The sequence below is a fragment of the Dreissena polymorpha genome, chromosome 4 (genome assembly GCF_020536995.1).
Source record: "Dreissena polymorpha isolate Duluth1 chromosome 4, UMN_Dpol_1.0, whole genome shotgun sequence".
In the NCBI taxonomy this organism is placed as follows: domain Eukaryota; kingdom Metazoa; phylum Mollusca; class Bivalvia; order Myida; family Dreissenidae; genus Dreissena; species Dreissena polymorpha.
The window spans coordinates 72,768,147-72,792,742 of NC_068358.1; the positions used below are offsets into that span (position 1 = coordinate 72,768,147).

A 24,596-nucleotide genomic window follows, 5' to 3' on the forward strand; every position below is an offset into this window, starting at 1 on the left:
ATTCAATGTTTTCAATGCAATGTCCCACAAAACTTCTAGTTTCTGTTTGAGGTCTTGGACATACTCAGTATTCATCAAATCATCATTTTCTATTTGAAACATCGAGTCTACAGGTAGTCTGGGACAACGTCCAAACATCAATTCAAAAGGAGAGTATCCTGTCGATTCGTGTCTGATAGCATTATATGCATATACTAATGATGGGACAATTCTTTTCCAATTTTCCTTTTTTTCTGGTTCTAATGTAGCTAACATGCTTATCAATGTCCTGTTGAATCTTTCAGACTGTCCATTACATTGGGGATGATATATTGTAGTTCTGACTTTAGATATTTCCATAAGGTTGCACAGTTCTTGTATAACTTCAGACTCAAAGTTAGCTCCTTGATCTGACAGTAATCTTGTAGGAACTCCATAATGAAATATAAAATTATTTAGAAGAGCTTCAGCCGTGGTTTTGGCCGTTTGGTTTTTTGTTGGAACAGCTACTGCGTATTTCATAAAGTGATCAGTTATCACAAGAACAAATTTTTATTCCACCTTTACATTCAACTACTTTCAAAAAGTCAGTACAGACTTGTTCCAATGGATATGACGACTGAATGTTCACTAGAGGTGCTTTTATATTATTGGAAGATTTTCTTCTGAGGCATCTTTGACATTGCTCTACCCATTTTGTACAATCTATGGTATAACTGGGCCAATAAAACCGGTCACGAACTAATGATATCGTTCGCTCTTTTCCTGGGTGGCCGACCTGATCGTGTAAACCACGTAGTACTTCTGTTCTATAGAAGCTAGGCAAAATTAGTTGTTTAATTGGTCTTTTATTTTCAGTTATTTCTCTATAAAGGACACCTCTTATGATTTTCAAATTATTAAAATGTCTGGACATTGTTAGATGCTGTTTATTGCTCTGAATAATTGTCGTATTTGGAAATTTCTTATCAGTAAGTGCTCTCAGCCAAACTCCTATAATAGGGTCATTCCGTTGTTGATTTCTTAACTCTCTCATTTCCACTTGAGCCATCTTTTGTCCGCTCTCATCAATCATATCTAATATGTTAAGTGAATGGCAAGGCAAAACTTCAATAAATGGTCTGGTACGTATAGTATTACATATTGCTTTGATGGTATCATTTTTAATGACTTCAGTAGAGTTGCTCTGCTCTGGGTATCTTGACATGATGTCTGCGTCAGTATTGCTCTTTCCTGGTCGATAAATGATATCAAAATCATAATCACTTAAAGCTGAAACCCATCGTTGTCCTGTTGCTTCAAGTTTGGCTGTTGTCAAAATGTGCGTCAGGGGATTATTGTCAGTATATACTTTGAAATGCTGACCAATTAAATAATCAGAAAATTTCTCAGTTATAGCCCATTTTAAGGCCAGAAATTCTAATTTAAACGCAGAGTAGTTTTTTTCACTTTTTGATAGGCTCCTACTGGCATACGCAATTACTCTCTTTTTTCCTTCTTGTTCCTGATATAATACTGCTCCTAAACCTGAACCACAGGCATCAGTATGCAATTCAAAAGGAGAGTTGAATATAGGGAATCCTAGAATAGGTGGAGAGGTCAAAAGTTCCTTTATTTTATTGAAAGTTCTTTCATGTAATTCATCCCAATGCCATTCTTTCTTATTTGCTATTTTTCCTTTTTTCGTAGTTGTTGGAGGAAGAAGGTCTGTTAATGGCTTGCTGATTGTACTGTATCCTTTTATAAACTTTCTATAGTACCCTGCCAAAGCAAGAAAAGATCTCAATTGATCAGCATTGTTTGGTTTGGGGTAATTTTTTACTTTGTCACATTTTTCTGGATCTGTTTCTATTCCTTCTTCACTGACATAATGACCTTAAAATTTAACTTTTTTCTTAAAAAAATGACATTTATTTGGGGATAATTTAATGCCAGCTGCTTTTAATCGAGACAATATCAAATTTAATCGCTGAAGGTGCTCAGAATAGTTGGAACTGAAAATGATGATATCATCCAAGTAGATGATGCAGATTTTAAGGTTAAGATCTCCTATTATTTCTTCCATGATTCTTTGGTAAGTTGCAGGCGAATCCGTGCATCTGAAAGGTAATTTGTTAAATTCCCAAAATCCTAGGGGTCCAACTGTAAAAGCAGTTCTTTCTTTATGTTTTTCTTCTATCTCTATTTGATGGCAACCCGATTTCATGTCAAGAGTGGAGAAATATTTTGATCCATGTAAGCAATCCAGGACATCATCAATTCTTGGAATGGCGTACGAGTCTTTCATCGTTCTCGCATTCAATTTACGGTAATCGACACACATTCTCATAGCTCCAGAATGTTTTCTGCAAATGACCACAGCAGATGCCCATGGGGACTTTGATCTCCTAATGACGCCACTGGCTAACAAATCTTCTAAATGTTTCCTCACTTCTTCTATCATTGATGGTGGAATACGTCTATATCTTTCTTTGAAAGGGGTTTTGTCGATTAATTCTATTCTGTGTTTCATAATATCACAACTTCCTATGTCTGTCTCTGATGTTGAGAATATGCCTTTGTGTACTTCCAGAATTTTCATAAGCTCCTCATGTTGTGATGGATTCAAGTCCTGATCAATATTAATTTGGTTAAGCACCGTTGTATCGTTATCAGTTGGCATTTTGTTCTTTTCTTCATCAATGGTAACTAGTTGTAATTCAGCTAAGACAGCTCTCGGTGAAATTTTTACTGTAGATTGCGTAGTATTATTTATATTCACTACAACTTCTTGTTTCTTACCAGAGTAGTGTATAATTGCCGGTGTTATTTGTGTAAAATTGGGCAAATTAGATTGTCTAGTCTCCTGTATTAATGCACATGTGGGATAATGGCTCAATTCTCTGTCAGTTGAACATTTAAGGTTTATAGACTGGTTTGGACCTAATGAAACAGTGTGAGTTAGAGCAGACCTTACAATAGCTAATGTGTAGTTATTCTTCTTTATTGACTTTTCTCTTAGAATCATGCATCTGAATGCTAAGTACCATGGTACATGTAATTTTGAGTTTTGGAGAAATTTCTCGCCAAATATTTCCTTACAGTCCTTAATTAATTCTGTCAAAATATTTGTTCCCAAAAGAATAGGTGTACCTTTATTATATTCAGTGTCTGGAACTGTAAGAAACAAGCATTTCTGTTCAATATCTCCAGGAATACCACAAGCTTTCAAAGACGTTTCTACATATCCCTTGTATGGTAGCTCATTTCTGTCTGCACACTCAATTTTCAACAAGTTGTTAAGAGGTTTTAACTCTATTTCTCTTAAATTTTCTAAGTAAAACTTTTCAGAACAAGTGGATACACATGAACCTGTGTCGCAAAGTGCATTGGTCATTATATTATTGATAAATACCCTGACTTCAGCTGCTTCACCAATCAATTTGGGGTCATACTTACCTGATGTGTCACTATCCTGACCCGACATAACAACACTCACTCGTTTAAAGGGCACTCGCTAGCAAAGTGTCCATACTCGTTGCAGTTGTAACACTGAATATGAAGTTTGAACATATTGCTTCCAAAAGGGCGTTTCGGTCTGTAACTTTCTGTTCCTCGACCTTGACCTCGAAATGGACGTCTTCCTTGAAACTGGTCTCTCATACCTGTGAAGTGTCTAGGTCCTCTTTGTCCCCTTACATGGTAACCTCTGTCTGAACCTCTTGTCTTTGGATTTGCTTCGGTTTCACCTGTATTCCCTCTTCTGTTCTGTGGATACTGTTGCATAACATTAGTCTGAGCTTTCTCCTTCTCTAACACTTCTATTCTAGCATTCATCTTTTCAAGCAGACTTTTAATTTCTCCTAATTCTGAGTTTTCGGGTTTCAAAGTGGTAGCTTGGCATTGTTTTGATTTACCTGTAGATTTTCTACTCTGAAATTCCTGTTCTAGTTTCCTAATCTCTGCCTTGAACATATTATAATCCGTAGTAGTCTCATATTTAAATGCAGATGCATTTTTTTATTCGACGTTTAGGCCTTCATAGAGGACACTTTTCAAAAGGATTTGCTGTGTTCTTGCAAGTGCTCCTAATTCTACTGCTCTAGAGAACATTTCTTCGACTCTACTTGCATATTTCACTACAGGCTCATTTTCTCCTTGTTCACAAGCATGAAACTTTTTCAAAGTGGACTCTGGACTTTCAATATTGCCAAATGAGCTTTGAAACAATTCTAGGATTTCTTCTACTTTAGCTTCTTCTCCTAGCCTCATCACCATGTCTGCTGCCTCACCTCGCAATGATCTCCTTATGCCCAGTAGCATACTGGCATGTGAATATGTTTTGTCCTTTATCAGACAATTCACCTCATACCTCCAGGCTCTATACGACACTTCTCCTTTCCCTGGTTCCCCATAAAATAATGAAATTCTAGGAAATTGAAGTGAATCCTTTTCCTGGTACTTTTCTTCTTGTTTCATGCTTTTCTTAGTTAGCACATCTTCTAACTGTTCAGGATCATCGAGTTTCATTTTCTTCAATACTTTGAGGAGAGCAATCTCTTCTTCACTAATGCTTTGAGCCATTTTCCTTGTATACAGACACTTATTTTATGTTAAAATTTACAAATGATAGTTTTAACACTGAACAAGTTCTGTATTCTAATAACTATAAAACTATTATGTACACTAGTTTACCACTACCTTATTTTAACACTAATATAAGTGGTGGGCCCACTAATCTAACTAAATTACCTTTAAAGTAACTTACATTACCTAACTTGCGTAAGAACAAGTTCAGTGTTTTCACAATAATAAAATCATATTAAAAGCATTAATAAAACACCATAAACTTTCTATCAATTTCTCCTCCTTTTCCTAATCAATGTGTACCAAAATAAATCTTCCTGCGTTTTTTTTTTTTTTGTTGGGGTAAGAGACACCTGGACACGGACAATTATTGATAACAACTCAAAGCTTGTCTGGTAAATCTTTTTACCAGAAGAGCTCAAAATATACAAGTTTTCACAATAAGCATCTACCAATGTACCTGAATCCCATTCAGAAATCTGGTTCCCGAACTGTTATTCAGCAGTAATTCCCAGTACCTAATAGAAAACTGCACTGAAATAAATCTTGTTATTCAAGGAAAGAATCATGTATTATAAGTAAAGTCTTGACTTGTGACTGTTAATATCTACTTAATGCTATTATTCTTCATAAATTACTACCATAAACACTAAAACTACCATCTGTACTAGTACTAGGTAGTCAGATAGAATGAACAGAATTCCTGGGCTTATACCGGTGCACTTCAGATCTCAAGTGAAACGTGAACGTAAAGTTGCAGATTAATTTTCTTTATATGTATAATGCATGCTTGTTAATTACCCAGTAACCACATGTTAAAGTAGTGTTATTCAGAAATTATCTTCTTATCAGAAAAAATAATCAAAAGGTATTAAAACAAAAAATAAAAATGTACACTTAATTTTTTATCTAACACTATCACTCACCACCTATATCAACACTTAAAGGAACCGCACAGCACAAGTCAGTCTATTGAGTTCATGAGTCCTTGGATGTCCTTCGTGTGTCCTTCCTTGGTCTTCCTGTCCATCCTGGTGTTACGTAACCGATCATAATCGCTGCTACTCTCCGGGGTTCTCACCCTATCTGGTATGTCAGAGCCCTCATTTGAGGGCCCCACGTTGGGCGCCAATTTGTAGCCTCCTGTCACGCGGGGTATTTCTAATTACTTGTACTCGTAACAAGCCAGTTACAATATACTTTATTCACTGAATACAATCAATATTCATATAGCGTAAGCCTTGTTTATAGGAAGTCAGTAGTAGAAGATGACGCCCTGAAAATATACAACACAACATACATTTATTAAAACATGTGTGGTTCCCCTCAAGAGTATATGACAATACGCATACACACAAGAATCAAAGCACTATAATTAATATTAAAACAAGTTAAAACAATAAATCATCTTGCACAGAAATAAATTCCTACACATACTGCATCATACAATGATACAAACATACAACATGAACAAATACATACAAATGACTAACTAAACACAATTTACTCACTGAATATGTGCTATTCAGGACCTGCTGTTCCTATATATGGCTGGTGGGTTAGTTCTGCTAGCTGAAATATTAATTATTGCAAAGTGAAAGTGATCATTCATAACAACATATTTTTACCGATAGCCCGATAGTTTGAGTAAAGAAATAAAAGAATAGAAGAAAGAATCGGGGATGATAAACACAAATACAAAAGCAGTAATACCTCTTAATGTTATGACTTACTTATCATTTACTGATTCCTAATGAAATATATAAATCTAACTGGATTTCTGTTTCTTTCTCCAAATCTGTTCTATGAAAAAGTGACAAGCGAATGCTTTCCGCTTGGGACAAACCAAAACATTATTAACCGCAACCACTCTGGATCAGCAGACGATTTATTCATAAATCAATCTCTGGGTTAATGGTCGCCATCTTTCGAACTACTTTCAAAAGTACAACAACAACAATAACAGTAGAAGACAATTTTAATTGCGAAAAGTTGAAAAAGTTAGTACATGTGTCACGGTTGTTGAGTGGAATAGTGTTATTTTCAACTGTGTACGAAGCATGTGAATTGGTAGTGGAATAACCGAATTGTTGGTGGAAATGGAATTTAGAAATATATCTAATAATTCATCATTGTTCATGTCATGATCGTGTAGAATTATCATCAGCATCATTTCTGTGGAACATTGCAATATTCAAAATACAAGTGTTTCATAGCTATGGTGCTTTTGACATAGTTCACTAACCATCAAGACTGAAATGATTCATGCACACAGGTAAAGTAAATAATTGAATTTGTGCAGAATGTTTATTTTTTACAAATTATTATTTAATTTAACCAATTTATTTTAGATAGATTGCACTGAAACTCAAAGTCTAAAGCTTAGTAAGACACTTAAGCCAGTTTTCTGAGAAGAAACAATACTTGTTCAGAGTATAGCAGGCTCATGCGGCCTCTGGTTTATTTATTTGGCCTCGGCCTTTAACCTGGGTCGCTTTGATTTCAGGTGTTTAGCCCCCATATCAACAAGGCTTTCTCGACCCTATATGTACTTATTCATATTGTTAGAAGATTTTGAGAACCCTCGCTCAGTGCCAGTGGGGATAAAACAGGGACCTTCTTATAGCTAGATGAATGCATCAAATATGCCAGCAACACTTTATAATCAATAACTTTATAATTGATGATTCTGTTCTTTTAACTACATTACTAATTTACCAAAACAATGTGAAACACATTTTTATGCTCCCAAATGAGGGCATATAGTGATCGCACTGTCTATCCGTCACACTTTGCATTTAGGTTTCGAAAAAATGCTCATAACTTCTATGTCGCTTCAGATGTAACATTCATATTTGGTATGCATGTGTATATGGACAAGGCCTTCCCATACACACAAATTTTGACCCCTTTGACCTTGAACTTAGGGTCGGCGTTTAGGTTTTGAAAAATGCTCATAACTTCTATCAAAGCGTTTATCGGGGGCGTATGTCATCCTACGGAGACAGCTCTTGTTTTTGCTACTGTCCTCTGCACAAACCATGATATATCTGCATATATGCATCCAACCAAATCAGTAAAACTATTTGTCACTTAATTACAGTAAACTTATTGCATGTTAACTTTTCAACAATATATATATATATATATAAATTATATATAACAGATCTTGAAAAAAACACACATCAAACTTCAAATTGTTTTAGTAAATTATAGGCTTTAAAGTTTAATTGGTATTGTGACATTGACAACACTCATGCATGCGACTATACAATTATACAACTATGGAACACATTATTTATGAGAAATTCCAATACATCAACATAACGTCTAAGATTTAAGGCAGATAATCTAGTGCTTTTTTGCTGCCATTTTTACTATTACACATTTTTATCCCCACGCTTTTTGAAAAAAAGGTGGGGATATTGTGGTTATCTCCGCCGTCCGTCTGTCTGTCTGTCCGTCCTGGCCACTATCTCCTCCTACACTAAAAGCACTAGAACCTTGAAACTTACACACATGGTAGCTATGAGCATATGTGCGACCCTGCACTATTTGGAATTTTGATCTGACCCCTGGGTCAAAAGTTATAGCGGTTGGGGTGGGGCCGCGTCAGAAATTATCACTCATTTTTTTAGGTTATTTTACATTTACTTCTTTATTTCTACACCGATTCACTTCAAATTGATACTGGACCTCTCTTATGACAATACAGTCAATCTCAACCATGCATGGCCCCATTCCCAACCCTGGGGCGCCCCGCCCACATAGGCCACACCCACCAAAAATTTCCATTTACTATAATTTTTTCATTTCTACACGGATTCACTTCAAATTGATACTGAACTTTTGTTATGACATTAGGGTCAATCTCAACTATGCATGGCCCCAATCCCAACCCTGGGGCGCCCGCCCACATAGGCCACACCCACCAAAAAATTCCATTTACCATAATTTTTTCATTTCTACACGGATTCACTTCAAATTGATACTGAACTTCTCTTATGACATTAGGGTCAATCTCAACTGTGCATGGCCCCATAACCAACCCTGGGGCCCGGCCCACATAGACCACACCCACCCAAAATTGTCTTTACTATAATTTCTTCTTTTCTACACCGATTCACTTCAAATTGATACTGAACTTCTCTTATGACATTAGGGTCAATCTCAACTATGCATGGCCCCATAACCAACCCTGGGGCCCCGCCCACATAGACCACACCCACCCAAAATTGCCTTTACTATAATTTCTTCATTTCTACACCGATTCACTTCAAATTGATATTGAACTTCTCTTATGACAATACAGTCAATCTCAACTATGCATGGCCCCATAACCAACCCTGGGGCGCCCCGCCCACATAGACCACACCCACCCAAAATTGCCTTTTACTATAATTTCTTTATTTCTACACCGATTCACTTCAAATTGATACTGAACCTCTCTTATGACAATACGGTCAATCTCAACTATGCATGGCCCCATTACCAACCCTGGGGCCCCGCCCACATAGACCACACCCGCCCAAAATTGCCTTTTACTATAATTTCTTCATTTCTACACCGATTCACTTCAAATTGATACTGAACTTCTCTTATGACAATACGGTCAATCTCAACTATGCATGGCACAATTACCAACCCTGGGGCGCCCTGCCCACATATGTCACACCCACCCAAAATTGCCTTTTACTATAACTTCTTCATTTCTACACCAATTCACTTCTAATTGATGATGAACTTCTCTTATGACAATACGGTCAATCTCAGCTATGCATGGCCCCATTACCAACCCTGGGGCACACCTAGGTCAAACATTCGGCGTGGGGATACGCGTCGGCCTCTGCCGCGCCATTTCTAGTTTCATTTTATGTTATGATGCATTGATCTTGTTTCTAAATTAACCAAGCAATCATGTTAAACTTTTGAAGAAAGATGTTGTCTGATAAATATTGAAAATATAATCACTACAACGTGAACAAAATTCAGTTGAATTCTGTGACCAACGAAGATTTGCCAAAGAGCAATTCAGATCATGATTTAAATTAAATACAAGTAATATGAAAGTCTGCCTATTTGATCCCAGTTATGACTAATTTGTCAAACCTGCACATTAATTTGCCCTTGGCCATGTAGAATTGGGGACTAAATACCATCAAGTCATGTAAAAAGGAGCAGGGTATAGCACGCTGCTATTGATCTCTTGAGCTTTCACATGAATTTACGGGGAATTTTCATACAACAAATGATATTATATAGTATAATGATAAAGCAATATGAGCACAAATTATATCTCTTACTAGTGGTGCAAAAATCAATTAAGTGTCACATTTCAAAAGAAAATTTATATAAAAAGGTATTATTAATTGTTAAAACGTTATAAAAGGTTATTTCAATTCACTAAAGCATTTAAATACCCCGGTACAAGAACAAGTGCATTTTATGTCCATTACAATACATGTAACAGTATTGGCATTGTATTTATCTGCATTTGATGTGCATTTAATATACTTAAAAATGCAGACCAGACACACTTCTAACAGAAACAAATGTATTTTTTTCTGCATTTTTCCAGCATTAATACTCTTCAAGTGTATTTTTTATCATCCCAAATACACTTTACCAGGAAAAAGGTATGTTAAAATGCATTTTTAGTTTGTTTTAAGTATATTTTCAAATGCATTAAGACACTCTTTTGCAAAAAATGTTGAACAAAAACTTACTTAATATACTAAAGTGAAGTAATAATTAAAGTTTTGTAAGAGCATCAAAAACAGTGTCAAATTCATACCAGTGCCTATTTAGTAGCAGTAGGCCTTATATGGTCTACTTGTGGTAGAAATAATGCATTTTGTATAATACATCATACATAAATAAAAAAATATAGCTGCCCATACAGTTCAATACAATGTTCAATTAACTACACTATGCAAAGTTGAAATATGACATCAAGCTTGGAATAATCTTTTCAATAATGTATAATATGCTGTTTTAATTAATAAGTGAAATAGACACTTGCATATAAAAACTGATTTTACATCAAAACTAAATGTTTAATTTGATTTTTAGCTCCACTGGCCAAAGGTCCTGTGTCCATCGTGCGTCCGTGCATTAACTTTTCCTTTAAACATCTTCTCCTAAACTACTGGTCCAATTCTGATGAAATTTCTTAGGAATGTTCCTGGGGTGAACCTCTTTCAAATTTGTTCAAATTATGCCCCTGGGGTAAAATTTGACTCTGTCCCAGGGGTCACAAAATTGAAAATTTGCTTATATAAGGCCTTTTTTGTGAAAACTTTCAAAATCTCCCGTCCATAACCATTGGGTCTAGGGCTATCAAATTTGGTATGTAGAGACATCTAATAGTCCTCTACCAAATTTGTTCAAATTATGCCCCTGGGGTCAAATTTGACCCTGCCCCGGGGGTCACAAAATTGAACATATGCTTATATAGGGTATATTTTGTGAAAACTTTACAAATCTTCTCGTCCATAACCATTGAGCCTAGGGCTACCAAATTTGGTATGTAGTGGCATCTTATAGTCCTCTACCAAGTTTTTTCAAATTATGCCCCTGGGATCAATTTTGACCCTGCCCCGAGGGTCACAAAATTGAACATATGCTTATATAAGGCCTATTTTGTGAAAACTTCAAAAATCTTCTTGTCCATAACCATCCGGCCTAGGGCTATCAAATTTGGTATAGTGACATCTAATAGTCCTCTACCAAATTTGTTCAAATTTAATCCCTATGGTCACATTTGACCCTGCCCCGGGGGTCACAAAATTGAACATATGCTTATATAATGCCTATTTTGTGAAAACTTAAAAAAATTCTTGTCCATAACCATAAGGCCTAGGGCTACACAATTTGGTATGTAGTGACATTGTATAGTCCTCTACTTAGTTTGTTCAAATTATGCCCCAGGGGTCAAATTTGACCCTGCCCCGGGGGCCACAAAATCAATTATATGCTTATATAGTGCCTATTTTGTGAAAATTTTAAAACTCTTCTTGTCCTTAACCATAAGGCATAGGGCTACCAAATTTGGTATGTAGTGACATGTAATAGTTCTCTACCAAGTTTGTTCAAATTATGCCCCTTGGGTCAAATTTGACCCTGCCCGGGGTCACAAAACTGAACATACGCTTATATGGGGCCTATTTTGTGAAAACTTTAAAAATCTTGTTGTCCATAACCATTGGGCCTAGGGCTACCAAATTTGGTATGTAGTGACATCTAATAAACCTCTACCAAATTTGTTCAAATAATGCCTCTGGAGTCAACTTTGACCCTGCCCCAGGAGGTCACAAAACTGAATAAACGCTTATAAAGCGCCTATTTTGTGAAATCTTTAAAAATCTTCTTGTTGAAAACCATTCAGACTATGGCTACCAAATTTTGTATGCAATAACATCGAATAGTCCTCTACCAAGTTTGTTCAAATTATGCCCTTTGGGTCAAAATTGATCCTGACCCGCGGGTCACAAAATTGAACATTATATACGCTTATATCTTGCTTATTTTGAGAAAACTTTATAAATATTCATGTCCTTAACTCTAGGACCTAGGGCTACCACATTTTGTATGAAGTGAGATATAGTAGTCCTCTACAAAGTTTGCTCAAATTATGCCTCTGGGGTTAAATTTGACCCAGCCGAGAAGGTCACAAAAGTGTACATGTGCTTAAATAGGGCCTATATGTAAGTATTTGCACATGCAGAGAAATTTGTTTCAGCCTTTTTTTCAGCAGTGGAGCGATACAGGGCCATCATGGCCCTCTTGTTTAAATACTCAAAAAATGAAACCGTGTTCATGCTTGCATGAACACAGTTTATAAATGCTGTCAGAATAATAAAATATGCAATTACTATAAATACAAATGCCAGGGAAAAGTGCTTTTTGTACTAAAAAATTCGAATGAATATTACAATAATACATTCTGAATACTTGGGTATGTAATTAACAGTTTTGTCTGAGAAAATCACTAAATTTTATATATTTATTCAAATTCACATAAATCATATTAACAATTAATTCAAATCCTTTCACACAATACTGAAAAAATGCACAGTTTCTGATTGTTATTGATTCTTTATTAATTTATACATGTACCATTTTTTAATCTTGATGCATCCTCAATTGTATTATGCACATCTTAATCTGTTTTAACAATTATAATATAAAGATTAAGGCTGACTCAGTAAAATAATAATCCATGATTTCTGCAGTACTTGCAGACAAACTAGGAATACTGCTGTGATATTATCTATCTATCTAATGGGATATTAATTTGGCTTCAATAGAAAAAAATCAAAGCATACAAATGTATATAATGTGTATGTATATATATATATATATATATATATATATATATATATATATATATATATATATATATATATATATATAAATATATATATATATATATATTAGACTTAGTTAAACTTAGTATATATATATATATACTTGTAAAACTAAAAATTAAATATGTATGTTTCTATTACATCATTTAGGACTCTTATTTTCAGACAAAGTAGAGTGAATCTTAAAACAGTATCCAATTGTAACAGTCAATTTTGGGAAAATCAACCTTATAATTATTTTCTGTGTTGGTCAATGTCATAATTGGTATAAAATGTATATTGAACTGGAAGTTTTCTTTATTTTAAATGATAACATTTGCTTGGTCAGCCATAATTGTCACAATCAAGTGCTCTTTTTACACTGTAGTTTTCTCACTGACTATGGGTTTGTTCTGAGAATGAGCCACACAAAGTATCGTTGGGGAGATGAGTTGTCAATTTTATGTTTATCAGTCTTTCATTATCCAGTATACCTGTAAAAAGTGAATTTGTAACTAATAATCACACAATATACACAATTAAAATTGTATGCATTTAGTTTATTTAGTACAGCACATTAATCATTTTCCAAAAATATGTAGCAACATTATATTATATAATGCTGCAATACGAAAGTAAATAACTAATTAAAGGTCGCTGATGTGTAATGGATGTGGTGTCCACCTAATGATCTGGAGGTCACTGGTTTGATCCCCAGTGTGGGAGCATTCTTAAGAAATCTCCAAGAGACACCCAAGTACTGGTTCTAGGCCCAGGAAATGAACTCAAGAGCATTTCACATACATGTACGTAGTTAGTAATTTAAATTTAATCGAACTAAAAATGGGTTAAAACTAACAACTGAAACCCTTATTAATACATTTTATTTTGAATCAAGCAAATGTGGAAATTCATTAAAAATAATGAGTAAAATTTAAAAATTCTACTTTAAAGTTATCATGATAATTTAGATTATTTTCAGAATATTTAATGATGATAATGATACAATTATTTATTCCCTTAATGATAAAAATAAAACATGTAATGTTAATTTATGAAAAAAACGTTTATTTTTATCAATATCGTGGTAATTACAACTAGATACAGGCAATTAGATCAGAAACGTGCATTAATTATATTAATGAACAACACAGACATTTGTAGTGATTTATGGTCACTATTTAATTAACGTTCTATACATGACCTGTCATAAAAGGTATTTTTTAGCCAGTACTACAATCGGCAATGATAGTCTGTATTGCATACATATTCCAACGTCTATTATCGATTCGCTTCCTCAAACTGAACAAATATTTAATGTTTACATCGCGAAACGTAATGCATCCAGTTTCACTTTCGGTTTGGTTGGTTTTGTAAACACCGTAATTTCATCTTAAAAATTGGATGATAGGGTGATTAAATAATAATGGAAAAGTAAATCACTTGGATAATAGGTCAAAGTGCAACACAAATGAACGTTAATAGTGCTCTTAATATCAAAGTTTCGGTAAAAAGTTTGGCGCTAGTTCAACGCGCATCGTATACAGCCTCATAACAATAGACTGACAACCTTTTGGGTAGTAAAGTAGTAATACAAGGCAATATGGCGACTGTTAGCCACGAGGCCTATCTTACGGAGGAATCCGAGATAGCCGATGTATCACGATTGAACCGCAACCTTAATGTACAGGTTACACTATACTAAGTTTTACGCCTAGTTACATATTCAGCTTAGCTGAACCCTTTCCCACGCAGAAGCAAAGTGAAAATGGCTATGAGCAAACAGCATAAAACCAGAACAGCCTGCGAGAAACTGGAAGTCTGTTTAGGTTTTATTCTGTTTACTGCTCATCAGTATTTAAGGTTGGAAATAAAGCCTTTTAAACTAAAAACTAGTAAGAAATAGAGGATATTTGTTGGATTTGGTTGAATATTGATTTTAATTCATGAGTGATCATAGAAAATGATATTTTCACGATTGGTGCAGCCACGAGTGAAAATATATTTTTATAGGAAAAAATGATCATGAGTGAATTTTCTTTTTATTTTATCCTTCAAAATGATTATTTTTGTATTTTTGCCATTCCGGACAATATAATTCCTTGTTGGGCGCCCCCCATGTAATTTAAATGGGAGCTCTTCAGTATGGTTTTTATAAACATCTATGCAGAGTAGTCCCTCTTTGTAAAATTTGCCTTAAATTGAGGGTCACAATGGGGAAACAAAAGATATCTAAAAATAGTTTTGGTAAAACAATGAAAATTATTGATACTATTCACTGTTATTTTTCACTGTTTGAAACAGTGAAATATTAGTTTTAATTCACTGATATTTCTCTATAAACCATCAGAAAGCTTAAAATAAAGGTTTTTAATAAAATTTAATTTTCGAAGGGAAAAATATGTCAAAATAAGTATCTAAGTGGTAAAAGGTTAAAAAAAAATGTATACGTATCTAAGTGGTAAAGGGTTAAATACGTATCTAAGTGGTAAAGGGTTAAATACATATCTAAGTGGTAAGGGGTTAAATACGTATCTAAGTGGTAAAGGGTTAAAATACATATTTAAGTGGGAAAGGGTTAAATACGTTTTTAAGTGGCAAAGCGTTAAAATGCCTGAACCTCAAGGCTCAAAAAGTGGTTCAAGATTTTTTGTTGAGCAAATAAGTCAGTGTTTGACACTTTTGTGGTATTCAATTTATCCCTTTAGTATTGCAATTTTCTGTCTTAATTTTGAAAATAAACAAAAGAAGACAACGCTAAAACATCAAATTACATCATAAAAATTATTTACAATGACATCAATGCACTGTACATTTGTGTTGTATTCATAAAAGTTGAGATATATGTACATTAATTGTTTAGTGTATTGTATCATTATTTCTCTCACTGCAGACCCCTCACAGAGGAGGAGCTACAACAGAGGAGGGAGGCGGCCAGACAACGTCACACGGCCCGCATGGAGAAAGAGCAGGCGACAGAAACAGCCACAGGAAATAGTGAGGACCAGTCACACCATCAACACTGTAAGACTTTTACTTAAAGGCATTATTTTCTTTGAAAAATGTATTTAAAAAGTAAAAGCGAATCATGGCATGTAAGTGGTCCCTTGCTTGATATTGATAGCTTAACATAATCAAGACTGTAGGACTATTACTGCAGTGCGTTCTTTTCTTTTTTAGTTTTTAGCTGATCTGAGCACAACATGCTCAATGGTGAGCTTTTCTGATCACCTTTTGTCTGTCATTCTGTGTGCCTTGTGCATCGTCAATATTTGTCTTGTTAACAATCTTGAAGCCACATTTATTGTCCGATCTTTATGAAACTTGGTCAGAAGTTTTTTCCAATTATATATTGGATGAGTTCAAAAATGATTCGGGTTTGTTAAAAAACATGGCCGCCAGGGGGCGGGTCTTTGTTCATTATATGGCCATAGTAAAACCTTGTTAACACTTTAGAGGCCCTATTTGTTGTCATTTCTTCATGAAACATGGTCAGAACAATTGTTATCCCCGCCATGGGCGGAAGGATATAAAATTGGGCTTGTCCATCAGTTTGTCGGAATGTCCGTTCATCACAAAACTTTGCATGGCTTTATCTCATAAACTTTATAGGATATCAACATGAATCTTCATGTGTGTAAAGATATCAATAAGAAGAGCTGCCATGCACAAGAACCGTTACCCTTCACTTTCTTAAATAAGATTTATTGTTCCGTACTAAAAGGCGGATAGAAGAGCGGGTGATATAGGATATATAGTAAAGAGCGGATAATATAGACAAAGAAGGATTATCGGAAAGAGCGGATGATATGAACAAAGAAGGAAACAGCGGATGATATGATAAACAAAGACGGCAATATACCATAGTACACTGAATGGTGTGACTGGCTAACAAGAATTAGTATTTAAAATATGTTTGACTATGATTCAATGAAAAAGGATGATAAGATTATTATTTTTTTGTAAAACCAAGTGTTATTGCACATCCAATTTTAATAGAAGACATTACTTTATTGATAATAAACACACCAGTAATGTTAGATTTATAAAATGAATTACATTTTTATCCACAAAAGCATCATAATAAACATATGATATAGGGTATATGATATAGGGCATATACTAAAGAGCGGATACTATAGACAAAGAAGGATTATCGGAAAGAGCGGATGATATGAACAAAGAAGGTAACTGCGGAGGATATATACAAAGAAGGAATCTGCGGATGATATATTTGATACAGGGTATATATTAAAGAGCAGATAATTCAGTCAAAGAAGGATTATCGGAGAGAGCGGATGATATGAACAAAGAAGGAAACAGCGGATGATATATACAAAGAAGGGATTTGCGGATATATGAATAATTTTTAAATTTGCGGACATTATGAATCTGCGGATGATATGAACAAATAAGGAAACTGTGGACATGATAATGGACAGACAATATACCATATTACACTGAATGGTGTGACTGGCTAACAAGAATTAGTATTTAAAATATATTTGGCTATGATTCAATGAAAAAGGATGATAAGATTATTAATTTTTTGTAAAACCAAGTGTTATTGCACATCCAATTTTAATAGAAGACATTACTTTATTGGTAATAAACACATCAGTAATGTTAGATTTATAAAATGAATTACATTTTTATCCACAAAAGCATCATTATATATATATATATATATATATATATATAAATAAATATATATATATATATATATCCTTTTTCTGGAAAAAGTAAACAACAACTGTTAAGACTCCCTATTGTTATCATTAATACGCACCCTTTGTGTCCTTACTGAAGCTATTTAGCGCATTATCGATTATCGATTGCTCCTAGTACACAAGAAATTGGCATGTTATTTTAAACTTATTGTTGTTAAGCTGATAATAGTCTTGAGAACAAGTCACCCAGATCATTAAAGCGTAGCATAACGGTTTTACCAATATATGAATGAGATAACGTAAATATTAAACTTAACAAATTTCAAAGGAAATATTTTCTAATGACATCTTCACTAATTGCACATGCAAGTAAAAGTACATAAATGCTGTATGTATTATGTGCAGCAAATATGAATATGTTAACTTCATGAAATAAAAAAAGTATAATATATTTGTCGTTGTTTTAATTTTTGTTTGTTTCCGTGCTAAATAAGTCAAAAAACCGACATTCACAATATGTCGATGTAATCGCAATTCATATGCTCACTTATAAATGAATTAATTAATTCGATGTTTTTCTCACATTTCCATCAAAATGCATGGCTTACTGATAATGTTGTTTGATCATCCAAGTCTTACAATGGTATATTGCCGTCTTTGTTTATCATATCATCCGCTGTTTCCTTCTTTGTTCATATCATCCGCTCTTTCCGATAATCCTTCTTTGTCTATATTATCCGCTCTTTACAGATTTTTTTGGCGGCCGATCGCAAAATTTTGCGCTCGGCCGCCATTGGTGCGTTATACTTTGTACACTTATACTAAGATTAGCAGACTATATATATCATCCGCAGTTTCGTTCTTTGAATATATCATCCGCAGATTTATTAATTCTTCATATTATCCGCTGTTTCCTTCGTTGTATATATCATCCGCAGTTTCGTTCTTTGTATATATTATCCGCAGATTTATTAATTATTCATATTATCCGCAGTTTCCTTCTTTGTATTTTTCATCTGCTGTTTCCTTCTTTGTTCATATCATCCGCTCTTTCCAATAATCCTTCTTTGTCTATATTATCCGCTCTTTACAGATTTTTTTTGGAAGCTGATCGTCATAGATAATTATCAGATTTTTGCAACATGTTATAACTTCTATTATATAAAAACATAATACGGGATAAATAGCAATGTATGACTCATTTTTATCATATGTATTTATATTATGTACCATATATTTAATTACACTTGCTTCAAAATTTAATTTGTTGTTTATATAATTGACGATTTCGGCCTATTTTTTTCAAAATTGTGCTCTTACAAGAGGTGGCCTACACGTGGCAAGAGCTGGGCAACATATTCATTTTGTTTGCAAACTACCTCATGTATATTTAGAGAGAAATTGAATAGTATTTTGCTTTTTGTTTAAACTTAAGTCAATATCTAACGAAGTTATTATTTACTAAATACATATATATTTAGTAGCCTAAAATACTTGTGTGCTTTATATTTAAACTTAAATAACTTTATATTTACTTTCAAATATTCCAGTACCAAAACATAACGCGAGAACAATTACAAAACAATCGTTCAATAACAATCCATATCGTCTCCTATTTCCTTCTTTGTTCATATCATCCGCTCTTTCCGATAATCCTTCTTTGTCTATATTATCCGCTCTTTACTATATACGCTATATCATCCGCTCTTTTATCCGCCTTTTAGCACGACCCATTGTTCTTTGTTTTTATTGTCATGTAACTTTTCAGGGCTATATCTCAGATACCATACAAGAGTTAAACATATAACTTCATGGGTGTATTGATATCAATTAGGAGAAGTGCCATGCAAAGGGACCATAACCCTTCACTTTCTTAAATATGAGTATTAACCTTTGTTGTTTTATTGTGTAATTTTTCAGGGCTGAATCTCAGATACATTACAATATTTCAATATTAAACTGCATGGGTGTATAGAAATCTTTGTAGAAAATTGCAATTCATAAACACAGTTACCTTACACTTAAATATTTTTTAGGATAATGCCATATATCAATGAATTTGCACCCATCCATAAACAAACTTCATTTGGAAGAGGATATCAATGCAACAAATATGCTTGTTTTAATGATACTTTAGATAAGTTTAAAAATGGTTCTGGTCATTTGAAAGGCATGGCCACCAGGGTGCAGGGTACTGTTCCTTATATAGCTGTAGTAAAACCTGGTTTTGTTAACACTCTACTAGACGCCACATGTATTGTCCCATCTTCATGAAACTTCGTTAGAAGATTTATCACAGTTATATCTTGGACGAGCTGGTTGAAAAACATGGCCACCAGGGGGCCAGACATTTGTCCTTGTATGCCTGTAGTAAAACCTTGTCAATACTCTTTAGGCCACATTTATTGCCCAAACTTCATGAAACTTGGTCAGGACATTTGTTTTAATGATTGCTTGGATGAGTTTGAAAACGGTTCTGGTCTGTTGAAAAACATGGCGGTGGGGGGCGGGTTTGCCATTATTTGGCTATAGTAAAACCTTGTTAAATCGCAGTTATTGTTCAATCTTCATGAAACTTGGTCAGAACATTTGTTCTTATGATATCTTGGGCTGCAAAGAACAGGTCAGTTCCTTTGTATCTCAAGTGAGCGACTTTGGGCCTTTCAGGCAATCTAGTTTATAATGTTTTGAGTTATTTTATGGTGGGAGTGAATTATGGTGATGTATTGCAGTCTGTACAGGCTAATTAGGTATGTATTTTTCGGCCTTTATGGATTTAGATGTTTAAAGGAGTTCTCTTCTAAAGGAAAATCCAGTGTAGGCTGAAAGAGTTGTCTCTGATAAGCCTGTGCGCATTGCATCGGTTTATCAGTGATGACACTTTGCACGCATGCATTAAGCCCAGTTTTCTTAGAATGAGGTTAATATAATACTGTACAGATACCCCACTAATGGAGGTAAAGAAGTCAGAAGAAGAGGAAACAGACCAAGTGTTTATAGCATTCGCCCGTGTGTACAGTGGACGTATACGAAAGGGACAGAAACTTTATGTACTGGGACCAAAACACAATCCTGCCTGTGCATTGTTAAAGGTAATTTTCCTTAAACCCTTTACCACTTAGATGAATATTTTTATGCATTTGAAGTCCCTCAAAAGTTTAATTTTATTAAAGCATTTCTTACTTAATCCAAGTTTTAAAGGTTTCAGTTCCAACCCTTAGATACTTATTAGCAGCAAACAGCATAAAACCAGAACAGACTGCGAGTGACTTGCAGGCTGTTCTGGTTTTATGCTGTTTGCTAAAGCCATTTTCACTTTACTTCTTATGGGGGAAAGGGTTAATGATCTTTCATCCTTTATTATGTCACATGGCAGGATGAATTTTTGTTATGTCAATGTAGGACTCAATACTGGGGAAAAAACTTTGTTATCGGCTAAAATGCTATCCTGGCTGTGTTAATAGGGCAGTCACAATGCTATCCTGGCTGTGTTAATAGGGCAGTCACAATGCTATCCTGGCTGTGTTAATAGGGCAGTCACAATGCTATCCTGGCTGTGTTAATAGGGCAGTCACACAACAATCCTGGCTGTGTTAATAGGGCAGTCACAATGCTATCCTGGTTGTGTTAATAGGGCAGTCACAATGCTATCCTGGCTGTGTTAATAGGGCAGTCACACAACAATCCTGGCTGTGTTAATAGGGCAGTCACAATGCTATCCTGGCTGTGTTAATAGGGCAGTGACACAACTTTCCCTAATAAGCATTACCAAGTTCAAGCTGTGACAGTTTTGTAAATTACTTTGTAAGTAACAGTTATAAACTTTTTTGTGTTTTAATGCTTTATTAACCCATATGCTGTGAATCTTGCAAAGGCCTGGAATGTTATGTTTTAAACACTTGTATTTGACTTCAAACATAAATGAGTTTGTGGCTCATCTATTTAAAGTTCATTTTGCACTACAGGTTTGGTAGTCTTTATCTGAATGTAAATTATGAAATTTCCCAATTTTCCATATGTTTGCTAAGTCTCTTGAATTTTGACTTTAGTATGGAGACAGTGGTGGACAAGTAATGGCGGAGAGTGTTACAGAGCTAGTTGGGACTGATCATGTAACTGTTGTCACAGTAACCAATCTTTACATGTTCATGGGCAGAGAACTGGAGGAGCTGGAAAGTGTTCCTGCTGGAAATGTGCTGGGTAATCTCCCTTGAATACTACAGATAAAATAATAGGGGAAAGATGGAGATTTGCTGGGTTATTTTTACTCATAACAAAAAGGATGTGCTATTAATTGGGATATATAAAATGTAGTCTACCCTGAAATACTAATATAATTAATATAATTTGGAAATTTGTGGGGTTATTTTCCCTTTAAACAAAAATGAAGTGATATTCAATAGGTAATCTCCTTGAAAGTCAAATGAAATGGAAGTAATATTGACATGTTCTGTGTTATGTCCCTTGAAATGTATATACAATAATTTATATGGAAATGTTCTTGACAATCACCCTTTTATTTGAGATACAATAAAAATTAAATGGCATTGTTCTGTATAATCGCCCTTGAAAATAAATAGAATTGAAGTACTGTGGACATGTTCAGGGTAATCTCACTTGTAAAAGACATATGAAATGAAAGTTATATTGAAATGTATAGAGAAATCTCCTTTGAATATTGTTGTTTATTGTACTCAATGAAATTGAAATTGTAAAATTAAGAGATTCACTCGACCCCCTCATGTTAAGACTTGCACTATTATAGTTTATTGGCCTATGAAAACTACTGTACCATTATGATACATGACTATTGAATAACTTAGGGCAAACGCCCTTATGGCCTTATTTCTATATGTCAGAACATCTTATCCTTGTTTGCAGGCCAGTTAACAGGATAAATAAGAAAAAAAATTGAGTCCTGCTCTCAAAAAACAGGGCTTAATGCATGTGTTTAAAGTGTAATCTCAGATTAGCCTGTACAGTCTGCACAGGCTTATCAGGGATGACACTTTGCTTGTATAGTATAAGGAAGACTCATGCATTAAGCCCTGTTTTCCCAGAGTGAGGCTCAATTTCTTTACTCATTCTATGTTTCCATGGTGACAGGTATTACTCATTCTATGTTGCCATGGTGACAGGTATAGGAGGCCTGGAGGATCACGTGTTGAAGTCAGGGACAGTGTGTAGCACCGTTGCCTGTACAGCCTTCACGGACCTGTACTTTGATGCATCACCCATTCTTAGAGTGGCGCTAGAGCCTACACATGCAGGTATATGGACAGCATTATTGGCCATATTTTTTTATATGCAGAGTAACATGTTTTTTTCAGAAGCAAAAGGATTTTACATGACTAAATAATAAATAATTCATCACAATGATGCATCATTCATTATTTTTCACCTTACTTTGATAGCACTTGAAAATGATTTGATAATAGTTGTTTAACCAGACCTTAATTAATGGTATAGTTTCAAATGATAAGTTCTTAAACTTCATTGGCATGGCATTTAAATATAAAAATATACGATATTGGCCTTATGAATGGACCCAGTTCACTGTTGATGAGAGTAACTATGGTTAAATTATTGAGACAATGTTCTGTTCCTCTTCTGGCATACACTTGGCTATTAGGGCCTAAATCATCTGTATAATTATTAAATACTTTATATATACATAAATATGTGCAAGTTCCCTTCTCAACTGACTCAATGCTGTTGAAGGTGGGATGAGTAAGCTGGTGAAGGGACTGCGGCTGTTGAACCAGGCGGACCCCTGTGTGCAGGTGCTTGTACAGGAGACAGGGGAGCATGTCATTGTCACCGCGGGGGAGGTGCATCTTAGGAAGTGCTTGGATGATCTCCAACAGATGTCAGTTTAGTGCAAGTCCTATTTATTTGAGCTTGATTGAATCAATAGTCTTAGGCTTGTTAATTACTCAGAAGTCACTTTCCTGAGTAGAACCAGTACTTGGTTTCTTTGATCTTTTGAATGCTCTTAAGAGGCTCCAAGCTGGAAACTTTTGATTGCAGGGCTGAAATCTCCTAATTCAACATGACTTCTTATTGGTCTGTCTGTGTATGAAGTGTGCAAGTTATAGATGGTTCCTTAGATTCCTCTGCCAAGCAAATGTGCAGTTCTATTGTTTGTGTTTCACTTTGAATCCATGTGTGTTTAACCATGACAAGTTGTATGCTACAAAGTGATGATTTTCACTGGTTATGGCAAGCCTTAAGAATGATAAGATTATATAAGAATATCTGATATCCACCATTTTAATGTATTGTATTGAAAATTTATCTTTTAGAAATGAATTGAAAGAAAATACTTGAAAGGAATTTAATAAATATAATGCACTGAAATCATGATAGTGAATATTGAAGGATGTTATTTCTAAATTACCCTTCTCATTTTATAATGTGATTATTGTTATCTTTTAAGATAAAAGGTTAAACCATCAAAGTACTGGCAGTACTGGTGTGACGATGCTTTTGAAGAGGATGGATATAAAACATCAATTTAAGTTTATCTTTATCACCACAATTGTGTTTGTTGATACAAACATGTGGGTACGATAAAAAATTTGGGTGCAAAAATTTTGGGTACGAAAAAAAAATTGGTACGAAAAAAATTTGCGTACGAAACATTTTTGGTACGAAAAAAAGTTTAGGGGTACGGGGAAGTAGTACCCGTGGGTAACTTGACCCATTGAGCGAAACTGGGAGGCGGGTCACATTCTTGTTCATTAAGTATGGCAATACCTTCATGATGATTCTCGAAAGTAGGTATGAGCACATAGCCAGACCATGTGAGCTCAATTGTATGAGCACTTGACTATCCGAGTTCGCCCACGAACATATGGATAAGTTAACTAATAGGGAAATGACCTTATACATGTATATGCTGAAATCTAACGATCGAACGAAATATCAAACATGGTATGTACACTTAGGTGGTTGTGTAATTTCTGTTAGAATATCGTATTCAATATGTAAATTTTAAATGATTGTGCCCGCACTTGAGTTTGTTGCCTTG

General features: G+C 34.7%; 1 protein-coding gene across 1 annotated transcript in view; it reads left to right on the top strand.

Annotated features, from left to right (window-relative positions):
- Positions 1-24,596, top strand: part of LOC127877553 (elongation factor-like GTPase 1) — a 56,685-nt gene that overhangs the window by 25,661 nt on the left and 6,428 nt on the right. Inside the window, exons 13-17 of the mRNA XM_052423525.1 lie at positions 15,787-15,917; positions 20,504-20,655; positions 21,613-21,763; positions 22,702-22,833; positions 23,285-23,432. Of these exons, the coding sequence (XP_052279485.1) occupies positions 15,787-15,917; positions 20,504-20,655; positions 21,613-21,763; positions 22,702-22,833; positions 23,285-23,432 (714 nt within the window). The remainder of the gene's footprint in view (positions 1-15,786; positions 15,918-20,503; positions 20,656-21,612; positions 21,764-22,701; positions 22,834-23,284; positions 23,433-24,596) is intronic.